Source organism: Ambystoma mexicanum, chromosome 8 (genome assembly GCF_040938575.1).
Source record: "Ambystoma mexicanum isolate Mex_15411 chromosome 8, UKY_AmexF1_1, whole genome shotgun sequence".
Taxonomy (NCBI): domain Eukaryota; kingdom Metazoa; phylum Chordata; class Amphibia; order Caudata; family Ambystomatidae; genus Ambystoma; species Ambystoma mexicanum.
Genome location: NC_090929.1, coordinates 669,491,754 through 669,508,462, shown reverse-complemented (window position 1 = coordinate 669,508,462; position 16,709 = coordinate 669,491,754). Strand labels below are relative to the sequence as shown.

At 46.2% G+C, this 16,709-nt stretch overlaps 1 protein-coding gene across 1 annotated transcript in view; it reads right to left on the bottom strand.

Moving 5' to 3' along the window:
- P3H1 (prolyl 3-hydroxylase 1) overlaps positions 1 to 16,709 on the bottom strand; it is a 471,788-nt gene that overhangs the window by 438,321 nt on the left and 16,758 nt on the right. The window contains exon 2 of the mRNA XM_069610462.1: positions 2,670 to 2,822. Within this exon, the coding sequence (XP_069466563.1) occupies positions 2,670 to 2,822 (153 nt within the window). The remainder of the gene's footprint in view (positions 1 to 2,669; positions 2,823 to 16,709) is intronic.

Below are 16,709 nucleotides of genomic sequence, written 5' to 3'. Positions count from 1 at the left end.
AGGGCACACGCACAGGGTGCAACTATCAGGGCAAAGGAAGAGTGCATAGGGTGCAACACAGGCGGAAAGGAACCAGGTGTAACCTGCGACCACCGCACAGGACAAGCGATACAAGCATGATTAAGTTTTGTGAATCGAACTTTAATCGTGGTGGTTTTCGATGCACCTTTCAATCGAATGAGCACCCGCGCGGCCCCTGTGCACCACTTGCTTTCTAGTGCCTAGATGCAGCATTCTTCCAAGTGACAAGCCATAACTGGGGGGCCAGAGCCACCTCATTAAGCAGTGGGGCTGGGTTCATGGCCCCTTGCGTCTGGGCTCTACAGTGGCAAGAGTTCATTATCTATCAAAATTAATTTCCGAGGCAGCAGCAGCATATTCATGAAGGCCCGTCTCCAACGAAGAAAAAAAAAACAAGCAAACTCTGGCTATAGTGAAGAATCGTGGGGTAATCCAGCACAAAGAGGGGCTGCTAAGTAGTCTGAAATAAATGGCTGCCCTGAGTAAACACACACAGACTGGAGAACAACCCACATCATACCTACATCACTCACTGCAGTGCAGAGCCAATCAGGTGCTCCTTATATCAAAAACACTCGACCAATCGCCCACAAGTCACTAGATGGACATTTTCAGAGACATTTTAAACCAAATATACGATTACACTACCTTGTTTATTTTTAATTAAAAAATACTGTGAAATGTGTAACATAACTTGAAAGCTGCAATAAATATATTTTAAAGCATCAATCCAGTCAAATAACCTTTAAATAACACCAACAGATGGAAGCCGCCATTTTGGAAGTAAAAATGGCAGACAAATTCATCACACAGTAGAAAATCAGCCAAAGAGTGCAAAAACAGGTGTGTTATAGGAGGAGATGGGTGGGAATGTGAGGAAAACCCTAACGATTTCCCTTGGAGATTGGCCATGTGTCCGACCCATTTAAGGCCTAACTACTATCCATCCTCATATGTCTGTATTGAAAAGCATTACAAACCTGCATCCAAAGCCTCTATTTCAAGCTCTCGTGTTAAAGCTCTTATTTTAATTACAATAGTTTCAGCTTTATAGGTAGCGCTTAAGACAAGTGTATCTGACACCTGGGTATAAGGGAGGAAACAGGGAAGCAAAGAGACATAAGAAGTGATCGCAAAAAGGTGGAATCAATAATGCAAGAGAGAGAGACTTAATTGATGAGAACAAGATACAGGAGAAGATAGGGGTCAATGCCCCTCAGGAGAGGAAGTAAAAAAAACAAGGAGTGATAAAGAGCAGGACATGGCGATGTCCTATAAGAGAAATGGTGAAAAACAGCCAAGCGATATTTGAAGATTCAATATTGAAATGGGACATTTTCAAATCGAAAGCTATTTTTCCATCCCAGGAGAAGGGAGTCAATCTCCAGGTCTTTAATTGTTTAGTATTAGTGATAGGGTCAGTATAGGTTAGTTTTGGTACTGGGGACAGGCACTTGTTTTAGACTTTAACAGAGACTACAAGCATCTAGTTTTTGTTGTGTTAGGTAGCGCAACCCTTAGATTAGGCAAAGTAAGGCCTTTTGTCTTTATTTTGAATAAACACTTAAAATGGTGAACCCTGGTCTGTGGCATCCTTCTGACTCACTACACTTACCATCGGAAGGCCCTTCATTGGCTTCACGTTCAACAGAGAATCAACTTTAAGATTCTCTTTCTCATTTTTAAATGCCACCAAAGGCTTACTCCCATTTATCTTATGGCAAAAATCATAACCTAATGTCCATCATGATCGTTACGCTCCTCCAATCAACACCTTCTAATAGTTCCAGTTTGCCACTTTGTTCAGAGAGGAGACAGGCGCTTTTCGGTTGTGGGTCCTCAACTATGGAACTCACTCCCAATGAACCTCAGAACAGAGGACTTGTATCTTTCTTTTCAAAAACACCTAAACCCCCACCTTTTTCAGTAAACTCCCTACACCTTTCCTATTACCTCGTTTCTTATTGTAAGACCAGCGCCTAGATGTATATCAGTCTGCTTGGTTTCTTCCACAGCAGAGGAGAATATGCATGCGGTAAATTAAATGAAGAATGGTTTCTCCAATCTACCTTACATCACAAAGAAACACAACAGTCACATGTTTCCTCAATGCATAGATGTGTATAAGTAACGCAGCATAGTTTCCTAGATGTGCCTGCTTCACTACGTTAGCCAAACAACCTTGCTCTCCTCCAGCTATACTAAGGGTCACCAGCCAGTTCTTGGACAGGACTTTCAGCACTAGGAGGTGAATGCAAATATATAAGACCCCATAACAAAAGTATAGTCAATAAATCTGGACCTGACCCCATGCATTCAGGAGGTCCAAAGCAGAGCACTCTTATTACCCTCGCAAACATGTTTAGCCATGCTTCTCAATCACGGCACACAAAGGAACACTGGGAGCCATGTTCTGAAAACCTCTAGGACATTGCTTATAGGACAATATTTAAAGACTTGATTAAGCTGATCCCCAAAAAAAAAAGGTACATGGTGTGGTGCTAAAAATCAACCCTTCTTCCCCCTCTACAATGCTGCCCATCTCTGCAGTGAAGCACTGCAAGCTTGGCCCGAATTTAAGCTTTTTGTGAATACAGTGCTGCATGACTTGGATGAAAATGTTCATGTGTCTCAAGACCTGTTCTTACCATGTGGGCTTTGGCTTCCAGGTCCTTGAAGTCCGACTCTTTGATACCAGCCATCAATTTATAATATTCAAGATTCTGCCTCATCTCCAAGTGGTCTGGGTTTGCAACATAGAAGGTGTGTGCTGCAGCCACTGCTTTATCCAGCATGTTAATCTAAAAAGAAATTAAAAAAGGTTAATACTGCAATTATGTTCTTCTATTTTGTTTGCACAGAATAAGAACATTATACCAAACACAAAAAATTGTCATTGGTCCAAGATGCCACATTCTACTTTAGAGGACATTAAGAAAGCTCAATTGCCATGGCCCTTAAACTTTTGCATGTCCCATCACCAAGGTCAGAGTATCGGAACAAGGGTAAAAGATTTTAGCTGAGGGGTTCCTGGGACTTCAAGGGCAGAGTTCAAGGGCTTGCTGCACTCTTTTACCCAAATGAGGACATTATATACCGATCAGCAAAACAAACTTTGTTAAACGGATGTAATGGCTGCAACGCAAGAAAACAACCCCCCCCCAAATTGTGCCAGTTTTGGTCTCGAAAACAGTCAGAACTCTGCCACCACCACCACCGTAAAAACAAACATACCATCCTCCAAACATTTAACCACTAACATGCTAATAAGCCCAAAGTACACACAATAAATTATAAAACAGAATTGTTTATGGAAAGAAAATTGGAGAACAAAATGTGACTTGGCCTAGTCATGCATTTATTTCTTGTGGTGTACATTTCATTGGAGGATTAGTTAAAAATCAATCTGTACTGCTGATCATGCATAAATGACCACCAAGCGCCATAGGAAATAACATGAAGACAGAACCCATGCCATAAAAATAAGCAAGCGTCAACGTATAGGAGCATATCATCATTCTATTAGTTTGTCCATTTCAAAGGATGACTTCAAGCAAAGTCTAGAATAATGCCTGCAAAGTAATTAGAGAAGGCGGTAAACAGAAAGGTTGTCCATTTGCTCTTAAACATACCATAACGAGGTGCTAGTCATGCCATTGAAACCACATTAGTTATTGTAAACGGAGTACCAAACAAAAAAACAATTGGGTGAGAGCTTTTAGCCTTGCAAAGTACACAAGGCACCAATATAATTAAATATATATGACAGTAATAACAAATATAAAAGCACATACGCAAAAACATGTAGACCAAGAAACTATAAAGCGACAGAAGCGTAATTTAATAAAGTATATTTCAAGTAACCTCAAAATGTACCAGAAGAATACACCATTCTCACTTCACTCTAGTGATTAATCAGCGACTCCTGTGGCGAGTTGGAGGAATTCCCCACCCATTTTGATGAGGGGAGGAAGTCTCCTTGGACTGGTTGGTCCGGCTACTGCCAGATGTGTCTCCCAGAGAGGGGAAGGTATGGGTTCCTGCAAGTTTAGCACTTTCACAAAGGTGGTGCATTGCGCCCTCAGAGGCGTTTCAGATCCCTGTTTCAGACACCCAGGGAAACATCACCAGGGATTTCGAACAAAACCAAGGTACCAAAGGCTCACACACCGTGTGTGATAACTCGAAGACCCAGAGGATACCCAGAACACATTCAGTCACCCATTGAACATCCTAACCCCCTTCCTGGACATGTGAACTCCAGCTTGGCACAACTGACACACTGTTTGGAAACTAAAGTGTGAAGTGCGCACAACATAAACAGAAGCGTCTCAAAATCACCAAATAAAGGAGTCCGCCAACTGTGGGTTCTATGTTTGGGCAGCAAAGGTGCGAGACACTGTGTGCCATTGCCCTGTAGCTGGGTTATGCCGCAGACAACCGTTCGCACATCAGAGGGACTCCAAGATGGTGGTAATGCTCGACCAGCACATACAAATGTAGAATGAGGGGTAGTGGGGTGCAAACTGATTTAGAACAGATGGACGGGAGCTTCTGCTTCATTACCTTGAAATCCTGTAAAACATAATCCTTCAAAAGCAAGAAACACTTTTTTAAAAAGGAGAATTTGCCCCAGGTGCTCCCGGTTGGTGCAACCCGAGGTAAGAAAATAATATATGTTAACAAGCTTTTGCACAGAGCAAGAGAAATGTGTTCCATATACTGAAGACAGCAGCGCCAGGACACCCATATGAAGCACCTAGGTGTGCAATCCCTCCTTACTTAACAGATGTAGGTGAAAAGGGATCCTGCTCTCCTAGTAGTGAGATAAAACAGCGCTGGGTGTAGAAGTGGCGAATAGTCGCATTAATCCAGTAATTTCAATATTGTTGACACTTACTTAAACATGGCCGCCGCTCGATTGGAGCGGTATAGCAACCATGCTTAAAGGTGGATAACAACAAAGTATCTCCCCAGAACATTTGGGGAGTGGCATGGAGGAAGACATGCTGGGGGAAATTTGGGAGAGTTGCAAGATCAGCAGTTATTGTGGAAGGAAAATAAAATAAAAAGGCGGGAGCAGAAAGCTTCCAGTATCATATGTATACGTTGATGGATATTATGGTTGAGCACTACTCCTCCTAGAACAAGATATCTGGATCCCAAGGACAATTACTAAAATCAGTGATCTGGGTGATGATTCACGGTAAAGAAAGAGGCACCCAGGGTGATTAATTGCTGGTACAACAGTAAACTTAGTCTATTACTTGGTTGAGTGATTGAATCTATCCCTCCATCTCAAGGGGTCAAGTAAATGTAGAGGACAGCTCCCACAGAAAGAGCATAATGCAATGAAGGAGTCATAAATACAGTGCAGAAGCGTCCACGACAGTGGAATCCCCCTAACAGCACTACTCATTAAGTTTGACAACGCGAACACTGTTGGCAAAACAGAATGCGATATCCAGCAGCAATGACTGGAACAGAAAGTAAACATCGGAGTACACATCTACCCAAAATGGACAAATAAACAAGCTGTGGCAAAGGATTACAACCTGAAGACTCTTCTTCATCACAATTACTCATCCAGTCACAAAGTATGCTTCTAGGGGAGAAAAACTGCAACAAAAGTGCTGATTGCAGTACAAAACTGGAGAATGGCTTTAGAAAGCAACACGGACAAAAAGACTATTGATGTGAATCTTGTGCGTGTAAATGTCTGTTCGGTGGCAGACAAGCAAATACAGCTGGAATCTAAAACCAATAGCATTGAACAAGAAATATCAAGTATTGGACCTTTTGCATCTAACTCACGACCTGGAGTTTTAGGCAGAAGATGCAGATGGTCGCTCCTGTAGATGCGACCTGCGGGGATGCCAAAGCGAGAGGAAGAGCACTAGATGGAACTAGTCGTGGAGAGCCGGTTGCAAGTAATATACAGCCCCCAAAGTCTATCAAAACGTTTTGTTTTGAAGTAGAAAGAGCCCATAGTGTGCCGGCGGGAATCTCTCCCCGTGGCACTAGACCTAGACTCCTAGTTGCCAAAATATTCAATTTTAAATATTGAGACGCCATACTCCAATCTGCAAGACGTAAAGGTCCTATAAATATGAATGACAGCTTGGTCATGGTCTCCTCAGATTACAGCAAGAAAAGTGCAACAGCAACAACAAAGCTTTGAAAAGGTGAAGAGAACTCTGAGAACCCATAATATCCACTATATGCTGATGTCTCCCGTGAAATTGAAAATAATTCAAGGCACCAAACAATGGTTTTGTAATTCTCCACATGAAGCGTGGGAATAGTGGGAAACAGAAGGCAATTGGACCACACAAATGAGCAGGAGCGCAAAGGAGAAAAATACATGGAAGGAGGGAACCCCAAAACCCTGCAGGAAGAGAGCCAATAGATTAATTGAAGCCCCTAAAGTAAGTACCACAAACTGAAATTATATAGTATGACATTCAACAGCTGCAGGGACAGCAAGAGGAAAATAAAACAGGGTGCAGATGACACTCAACTATTTCGAACTTGTCTAGAAACATCGTCAGGGGAGAACAGGGGAAAGGAAGAAAAAGAGAGAGGAGAGGTGGCCTCAGGGTGGCCAGAGGTAGAGGAGAGAGTAGAGGAAGGAATAGGAGGAGAGGGTGGACAGGATGACCTGGGTTTTAGAGATGAAATGAGAAGCCAGGGCTGCGCAGAGGGCCTGGGAGGGGACAGGAGAAGTAGAGACTACAGCAGGATTGGCCAGCACCTTGCAGATTTTAAAGAGTTTGGCCGAGTTGTTAGATGCTGCAGAGGAATAGGCATGAATAGGAATGAGAGATGCAGGAATCCACTCCAGAAAGATCAAACCCCCCCACCTGGCCTGGAACAGTTGGATCTGGGCGCAGAGAGAGAGACAGCTGAGCGAGAGTTGACAGTGGCAATATGAAGAAGGTTGCCAACCTTGAAAGACTTCCAGGGAGGGGTACAAATCAGAGGTATGCTCTGCGGCGGTGTAGAAGTAGTCTGAGGGGGAGCAGAAGAGAAAGGAGGAGAGGGCAAGGTAGCCAAGGAGGAGGCAGAGGGTTGAGGCAAGGAAGCTGAAGAAGGGAGAGAAGGGAAGCCTCTATCAAAGAGGAGAAGGTTGGCCTGAGGGCCTTGGACCAAGACGGTGACATTCAGGCAAACATTAAGGATGACCTTAGAGGAATGGAAGGGGGGCAAGGAGGGCTTCCCACCGGGTGTCCCCATTAATGGGAGAAGAAGAGAAAGGAGAGAGTACAGAGACCATATGAAGAGTCCATAGGTCTGGCGAGGGAACAACAAAGCAGATGTCGGTGAGAGTCTGTCTGGAGGAAGCACTGGCATGGGTGTCAGTGATAGGGAGGCATGGGTTGGAGACCAGGATATTCTTTTTGAACTTCTTTCTACCAGACTTCGTGACGAGAGCAGGCTAGTCGATAGAGAAGCAGTTTAAAAAGATAGGAAAAAGAGAGAGCACCAAAGAGTAGGTGGGGGATGAGGAGAAACGAAGATGGGTGGAGGGGAAAGGTGGGGGGTGGCACTAGGGAAGGACAAGGAAGGGTGCACACGCGATAGGGAGTTGCGATGGACCACTCGGTCAGGAACGCACGAGACGAACCAAGGATGGAAAGTGCGAGGAACGCGGTCGCGAGGAACACGTGGTGAGGGAGGCGCTGCTGCAAGCGACCCCAGTGTGGAAGTGCAAGGAACCACACAATCAGGAATTGCGAGAGACCACATGGGCTAAAGGCGTGCAGGGACGAGCGTGGCCAAGAATGGAAAGGGCGCTAAAGCACACGCGATCGCGGGTTTGCGAGGGAGCACGCAAGTTAGGGGACGTGCAGTGCACGCAGAGGCATCGCAATGGAAGATTGTGAGGGGCCACGCAGGTAAGGGAGGTGAAGCGCGAGCGATGCAAGGATGGAGGTGGCGACGGCGCGCGACTAGCAAGCAGGCATAGAGGGGCGCCGATGGGTACGCGGTCAAGGAATGCGAGGGGCAATGCACAGAAGGGCCAGCCTCTGGTCCTTGGCCGAGGGGGCTGTCACGGCAGGGGGTGATCGGTTGGCCTGTCAACCAACGGGAGCACAGTGGTATGGAGGAAGCGGGCACACAAACGCTGCAGCACGAGAATACACCTTTTACAAATGCACAACTTACTCTGCCACGGAGCACCTGTCCTCACCCCAGTACCGGAGAAGTTGGCGTTGCCTGATGATGGTAGGGTTGGCCTGCAGGGACAAAGGGAGTAAAGACATGTTGGTCCATGCTTACCTGCTGTCTGGGCAGGGGTTTGGGCCCTGGGTCCTCCTGGTCCTAACAGGACTTGCCCTTTTCTTCCTCTGTCCTTCGCTTCAGACTCCCAGGCGAGAGACGCCCTTGATCTAAGAGTTAAGAGCAGGAAGGAAGAGGCTGGGCTAAGAAGATAGGTGGTGCTTAAGCCACGTGACCTAGATCCACTTGCACCTGCTCCCCATCTGCCCCATCTCACTTGAAATGAGAAGGTTGAGAATGCCTATCCCTGTACATTCCATGTCAACAGTCAAAAAGAAGGAACATTGGGGCATACCTTAAAAAGGTGTGCAGTACCAATACCACTCCAACAAGAAACACATCTTCTGCAACCAGAGCTGCATAAGTTACAACATGAAGTTTATGGATCCATCTATTCTGCTTATACACAGGATGTACTGTTATGGATAGCCAAAGGTATACCCAAATTGTAAAAAACTTAGAGACACTGATTGTGGGACATTGGTGTTGGTGGCTACCAGATAAGGATATATGTATAATTAATATCTATGCTCCATATTACAAATATGGCTCATTTATCTGGGTGGTCGCCGTTTACTAGATCTTACATTAGGACATTGACTTAGTAGATCTCTGACGAGATAACAAATTGAGCTTTTACTCTCACCCAGATGGTTCCCACTCTAGAAAAGACCACATCTTTACAGAGGGATCACTTTCACCTATTAAGGGGAATCATATCAGACCATTCACCCCCAACAATGACACTGATCTGAGACATCGTAGACCTGTAATTCCAACTTGTAAGCTACACACAGAATCACTACAGGATACAACTTATAGGAGTTCAATTAAAAATGCAATAGTGTCTTTTTTTTAATCACAATGAAGGCTGCGTCAACAAGGTGGGGACAATCTGGGGGGCCTTCAAAGTCACAGGCGTTGAAGAACGCTAATAGGATCAGAACGGCAATGGTCAGTTTTTGCATCACTTATGTTTTCACTACTTTGCCACTTGTGTTAGTGTCTACTTTTGTCCGTAGGTGTGGTCTCTGTCCCATCAATCGAGGGGTAGCAAAAAAAGAGCAGCCATGGGAACTAAAACATGGCGAGGTTAGAAAATGCAGAGAGGGAGGGGATATGGGCTGATAAGATCCAATGGAGGGTGGGGTCACTTAATGCTAGAGGACTGAACTCCCTGACAAAGCAATCCTTGTTAAAAAGATATATTTTTAAAACCCAGAGGTCTGACATTTTGTGGTGTCCAAGAAACTCACTTTGTCAAAGGGAAAGAAACAACTATTAGAGGAAAATAATTTCTCAAAGTTTATTATGCTTTTGGAGGCAGCAAGAGGGTAGGAGTGGCCATTATGATAGTAGTGGCATGTGCGTTGATGGGAGTAAGGTTAAAAGTAATGTTAGAAGGGGCGACATCAGGGAAGGCTAATGGCTGTGCTCTCCAACTTTTGCCCTACTGTGGGCCAGGTTGATTTTTGGGAATAGGTTAGGCAAAAACATTTGTTTATTAGGTGCAATGTTGGCGAGTGGAGATTTTAATATGGTGTTGTACCCCGAGAAATACAGATTAGGAGAGGTGGAGGAGCTCAAGAACAAGAAGCCCCTAAATTGAATGTCATGAACAAACTGCTAGAGCCGACGGACACATGGAGGGCATACAGGGCGACGATACAGGATCCAACTTTCACTCACAGGTGCAACCTTTGGACAAATTGTTGATGAACAGCTCTTGCCCTGGTTAGTGGAAACATGAATATAATTGACCCCTTGAACAGATCACGACCTAGTACGTGCAGGCCTTGAGGTATGGCCTAGCCAAAACCAAAAGGGAAGTTGGATATTTAATTAATACCTGTTAAAAGAGAAAGCGGTGACAGGGAGCATACAATTCGGGCATACTTGGAACTCAATAATAATGGAGGTAGATTCTGTTGATCGCACTGGGGCAGCTAGAAAAAAGGCGCAGAAAGTAAAGGAAACTGAATTTAGAGGTGCAATCAAAGAATTACAATCCAGAGTGAAATATAGCCTGACCCACTGACAAAAGTTTTTAAAAAAACAAAAAATGTTATCTGAAAGGTGGAATTAAATGACCTTCTTCTACACGAGACAGAGTAAAACTGAAGTTCCTAAGGGGAAAATACTGCAAGCAGCCTGCAAGTAGAGATACCAGAGATGCTCGAGGGCGATTGGGAAAACGCTGTCCTAGTTGTGTCGTCAAAATAAAGATGGCCTATATTAAAAAGAAATATTGGCATACCTTACTCTATATAACAAAAAGTGTGTGAGATAATGTTCACCAAAAGAAAGAAGTGTTCACAAAGTAAGTCGGGATGTTTAGGCCGTTGACTTCCCTTCCCCACGTTTTTAGCTTGGGAAAAGGCGGGTCACTCGAGCACAGCACACTCATGGGCTTCTTCGGCACGAGGTCACAGTTCTTTTTTCCAACATCAGGGCCTTGTGTGCCCAAGTCTCTTTCATACAAAGTCTCCTGCTTCAGAGGGCCTGATGCACCAAAACAACAAAGAAAATGTCCTTTAAAAAAAAAAGAAAAAAAAAAAGAAATAAAATTGGTCACTTTACCAGTCGCCCGGGATCCCCCTCAGCCGGGCTCAGATCCTTCTTGCACAATTAGCCTCCCTCATTTGGGTTCCGAACGACTTTAATTAACAGGCATCCCTCAGTTGGGTTCACATTTGCCACAACAATACCTTCGCGGGTGAGCTTTACTGTTCACTCCGGATCCCCCTCTTCCTGGCTGAGATCCCCTTTTCTTTTTTTTTTTTAAAACTTCTCTTGATTGAGTTTTTCAACATAATAAACCCCAAATGACCCCCACCCTTTTCGCTCCCCCCTCCCCCTGGATGCTGCCACCAGTGCTTTTGCGTTCTGTTGTGAGTCATTCTATATTCAAAGGCTCATTGTAAGTCCAGTAGTTTAATGTGTTGCGGGCGCCACCCGAGCCTGTAATCGTCCCTGAGAAAGGTCCAAATTTCCCCCCACTCACTTGCATAGTCCTGCACCCTACTGTTAATGGCGTATGTTGCCCATTCCATTGCAATTATTTCCCACATTTTGCAGAGCCATTCCTGGAACGTCGGGATGGTCGAGCTTTTCAATTTCTGGGCAATAATTGTCATTCCTGCTATAGTGAGCATTGCCCGTGCTCTTTCTCAGGCTCTTGGTTCTCCCGCTGCTTCCGCACTCTTAAGGCCCAATATGGTCCATTCCGGCGGCCTGCTTCCCCCTGTTCCAAATGCTTGGTCCTGTGCTTTTTGGATGTCCGTTCAAAAAGATTCCATCTTTGGGCATCTCCACCATATATGTTCGGCTGTGCCCTCTTTCCCGTACCCTCTCCAGCAGTCCCCTGATGTCCCTGGGTACATCCTGTGCAGGCGGGCTGGTGTGTAATGCCACCAGTATAGTATTTTATACCATGCCTCCTGGGTTTGAGTAGATCTAGCTAGCTTGGGGATTTTCCTCCATAGTTTTTCCCACTATCTTTTCTCTATGTCCCTGGCCAGAGTTTGTTCCCATCTGCCCATGAAAGCCCAGCTTTGTCTCGAGGTGGCCTCATCTAGTATCTTGTATAGTTGTGAAATCAACCCCCTGGAGCCATCATTTGTCATTAGGAATTTCTCAAATGGAGTCGGCAGCCTAGTGGCTGCTTCTTTGTTTGGAGGATGTAGAAGCCAGTGGCTTGGCTGGGAATACCACATTCTTTCCCCCTCCCCTATTGCAAACTCTCTTTTGCAGTCTGTGAAGGTAATTATCACCTCCCCTATGAACATATCTCGCATCCTCCGACAGCCCCTGTTCTGCCATTTCCTAAATGCGCCCCTCTCTAGTCCTGGCGTGAAGTCTGCGTTGTTGAATATGGGTGTAAAAGGGGATGGAAATGAGGTAATTCCCCTTAGCTTGACCAACCTATCCCAATTGTCTGCAACTAATTTGGTGATGGAGCTTTCATACATGTGTTTTGGTCGGTGGTACTTTGGGAGCCATAATACCTCCCATAGGTCATGCTTCGTTGCTGCCCTGTCCATTTTGACCCAGTGTTTCTCTTGCCCCTCGTGGAGCCATTCCCCGATTATCCTAAAATGGGTTGCCTCGTAGTATTGTCGGAAGTTGGGAAGTGCCAGGCCCCCTTCTTTCCTTGGAGCTGTGAGTTGGTGCCCATTCACCCTTGCTCTTTTTCCCTCCCAAACAAATTCATTTGTTAGGATTTGGAGTTCCCGGAAGAAACTCGCCAGGACTACCTGGGGGATAGCCTGGAACAGGTAGAGCAATCGTGGTAATAGGACCATTTTTATTGCCGCCATTCTCCCAAACCAGGATATTCGAAGGTTCCGCCACCTATGGAGGTCCTTCTTTATAACCTTCAAAAGGGTGGCCGGGGGGGGGTAGGGTGGGGGGCCGGAGGGTAGTTCACGGCGTACCACCCTGTGAGATCCGGAGTTATCTTTACTCCCAGGTATGTGATCCCCCTGGCATCCACGCAAATGGCATTGTCCTTTTGAGCTCGTCTCTCTCCTCATTCCCCAGTGTCAGAGTCAGTAGTTCGGTCTTGCCCATATTAATGCGTAGCCCAGACACCTTCCCAAATTCCTTGAGGAGTGCCCTACTCACTCTACTTGATTCAAAAGGGTTGGTGAGGTTGAGTAGCATGTCGTCAGCGAATGCCACCATCTTATGCTGTTTGCCCCCGAATGGAATACCCCGGATGTCATTATTCTCGCGTATTGCCTGAAGCAAGGGTTCTAGGTATATGGCATATAAGAGCAGGAACAGGGGGCAGCCCTTTTTTGTGCCCCTTTGTAGTTTGAATGGGCTCAAAGTCGTGCCATTAACTACTATCTGTGCCTGGGGGGCCCACATAATTGGCCTTAACCATTTGTATATAGTGCCTCCGAGCCCCATCTTTTCCATGGCCTTGAATAGAAATGACCACTCCACCCGGTCAAACGCTTTTTCGGAGTCTAATGAAAGCATGACCGCTGGAGTATTCGTTTTTCCTGCTTTTTGCAAGAGATGCGCCACCCGCCTTACATTATCTGCCGTTTGTCTGCCTTTGATAAATCCCGCCTGATCCCGATGAATCAGGTCCGCAGATGCCCCTCTAGTCTATTCACTTGAATTTTTGTGTAGATGTTAGCGTCTATGTTAATAAACGCTATTGGTCTATAGGAGGATCTTTCCATGGGATCCTTATCTGGTTTCAGAATCTGGATGATTTTGGCTTCTTGCATGGATGGGGCTATTTGTCCTTAATCCTTAAAAGAATTAAAGAGGTGGGTCAATTGTGGCACCAATAGCCCTGAGAAAGTTTTGTAAAATGTTGCTGTGTAGCCATCTGCACCTGGGGCCTTACCCAAGGGCAGCTTCCCAATGACTCCCCTCACCTCGTCCTCAGTCATCTGTTGGTATAGGTTATCCTGGGCTTCCCTACTTATTTTGTGTAATGAGATCCTTTGCAGGAACTCGTCTTGGCCCTGGGTTTGGGGGTTTTGTGATGTGTACATGTCTCGTAGAATTTAGCCATAATTTCTTGGAGGTCTTCTGTTCGTGTGGCTCTTTCTCTGTATCTGTTTTTAAGGCCGTGATCACGTTCCGTGATGCCGCCCCCGAAGTAGACGTGCTAGTAGAGCGTCCGCCTCGTTTGCTTTTGCGTAGAATTTGTCTTACAAATAGTAGTGCTCCCTCTGCTTTTTTGGTTCGTAGGATTCCTAGTTGACCCAATGCCCTTCTATATTCCCTCTGGTTGCTCCTATTGGGTGTTTCCGCCACTTTTTTTCCTTGCATCCTCCACTTCTGTTTCCAACTGAATCTCCAGAGCCTGAAATTCCTTATCCCTCTGTGCCTTGGCCGCTATGATTTCCCCCCTCATAGTGGCTTTGAACGCGTCCCACCTGAGGTCTTCAACCGTATCCCCCATTTTGTTATTCTCGAAGAAGTCTCTAATTTTACCCTCCATTTTTCTCTGATTACAGGATCCCTCATCAAGGAATCTGGTAATTCCATCTCCATAGCCCCTTCCTCCTACTCCCCACCTTCAGTTGCATCAATATTATTTTATGGTCCGCTATTCCCATGGGGCCTGCCTCCATGTCCTTAACCCTTCCCACCAGGTTCGCCGAGACCCATATATAGTCTATTCTTGATTGCGTCCCATGGACCTCTGAGAGGAAGGTATACCCCTCCCCGCTCCCTTTTAATTCCCTGCTCCCTTTCAATTCCCTCCATGCATCCCTCAGACACATGCCAACCATTCTGTCCCTCAACTCTGCCGAGGCCACTGCTCCCCCTCGTGTGCTTTTGTTCCCTGATCTGTCCTTAACTATATCCCAGGCTATGTTCATGTCGCCCATTAAGATCATTTGGCCCCTTGTATGTACTTCGAGCTTCCCTAGGAAGCTCCGCAGGAATGCTTCCTGTCCTGAATTGGGGCGTAAACGACCGCTATCGTATATTTTTCCTCTCCCAATCTGCCTTTTACAAGTATACATCTGCCTTCCTTGTCCCTTGTCGCCTCCTCAACCCTGAAATGTGCTGTGTTGCTGATAGCCAACCCCACCCCTCCCGGTTTTGTCGCCCCTGAAGCCTGGCGTATTTGGTCAAATCCCCTTAACCTGAGCCGGTTCTAGTCCTTGTACAGTAAATGTGTTTCTTGTAACCCCAAGAAGTTCGGTTTTTCTCTTCTTGTGAAAAGCTCAAGCTTTTTCCTCTTCAGCGGGGTATTAAGGCCCCTCATGTTATGGGTCACCCACTTGAGTATACATTTCTCTCCCTCCCCTGCTCAGTGTCCCCCCCTCCTCGGTTTTCCTTTAGGCCTTCTCTCGATCTCCATCCCTGACTCCCATTTTTCTTTGACCGCTCTGTTCCCTGGGTAGCACCCCTTCTTCCCCACTACCCATCCCTTAAGTCCCTATATCTAGGTCTTCCCGCCCCCCCCCCACCTCAGGCCTCTTTGCCTTTATTAATCCCATAATGTTGCTCCTCACTCCTCCTACCCTCTTAGTGTGCCTTTCTGTCCACCAGCCTGTTTTCCATGTACTCTCTTCGGGTTAGACCCCCATCAGTCTCCGCTCTCTCTGCCTCTGCAGTCTCTTTACCCCTTCCCTTCCAAGTGGGCCCCCGTGGTGCAGGCCTTCTCCTTCTCCCTTCTCCCTTCTCCCACGACTGTCCATTCGCACGGTTTGGGTCTTCTTCCGTTCCCCACTTCCGGCGATTTCCCTGGAGTGGCCGTCCCTTGGTCCTGTTCCAATTCGATGTGTAGGATGTCCGCACCTTCTTGCAGCGTAGTTATCCGCTTCTGCGTTCCAGCCCACTCGAAAAGCAGCCCGAATGGAAATGTCCATTTATACTTGATCCCTTGCTCTTTAAGTTTTGTCAGTACTGGATCCATTTGTCGTGGTTTAAGAAGGGTGCCACTGGACAGGTCCTGGTATAGCTCAATCCCTTGACCATTATATAGTATTGGTTCGTTCTGCCTTGCTACTCTCAGTACAGCCTCTTTTTGAGCATATCTCGTAAATGCAGCTAGCACGTCTCCAAGTCTTCCATTCTGGTTCTTGTTGAGGCGGCCCACCCTGTGAACTCTGTCCAACTCTATCTTGTCTGGGGTGTCCTCTCCCAACAGATCTGCGTATATCTCCTGGATTGTTTCTTTTAGGTCTCTGTCCAGCACCCTTTCCGGCAGTAACTTCAGGCTGATGTTGATTCTTCGAGACCTATTTTCCAAATCTTCCATTCTGATTTCCAGGTTTCGCGTTGCAGCATCCAGCCTCTCGATCGCTTCGCTGTTCTCCATTGTTTCTCTGCCTACCTCCTGTAGGCATTTCTCCACGAGATCAGCAGATCCCCTTTTCAACCAATGAGTCCCCCTCTTACAGGCTCAGACCAATTTCAGTTCGTATGTAATCAAAGTCTTTTGAATGTGCACACGATTAAACTTAACACGCTGCAGGACCAATTCGATTTCGCCATTCAATGTTCACTTGCTTTTTGGGGTACCAAACACAGACCTTCGAGTGAGCACCCACGCGGCGCCGGAACACTCTGGGCCTCATTACGAGTATGGAGGTAGCCATGGTGCTATTAGCGCCATGGCTGCCTCCATACCGGGCTCCAATACTGGGTTCCTTCAATGGGGAATTACCGGGTCATTCCAACATTGAAGGACCCGGTAATTCCTCCTTGAAGGAACCATTCCCCATTCCCATTTGAGCCCCCATTGGGCTAAATGGGAATGGGGAAGGAGCTAATAGCGGGCACGTTACTAACAGCCCGTTATTAGCTCCCTCTTCCCCTCGCGGGATCCAGAAAGGACGTCTGGTTTTACCAGACGTCTGTTCCGAGTCCTGCAAAGGGAACCTCGTAATAGGCGCTCCCGTAATGAAGGGTGCCAG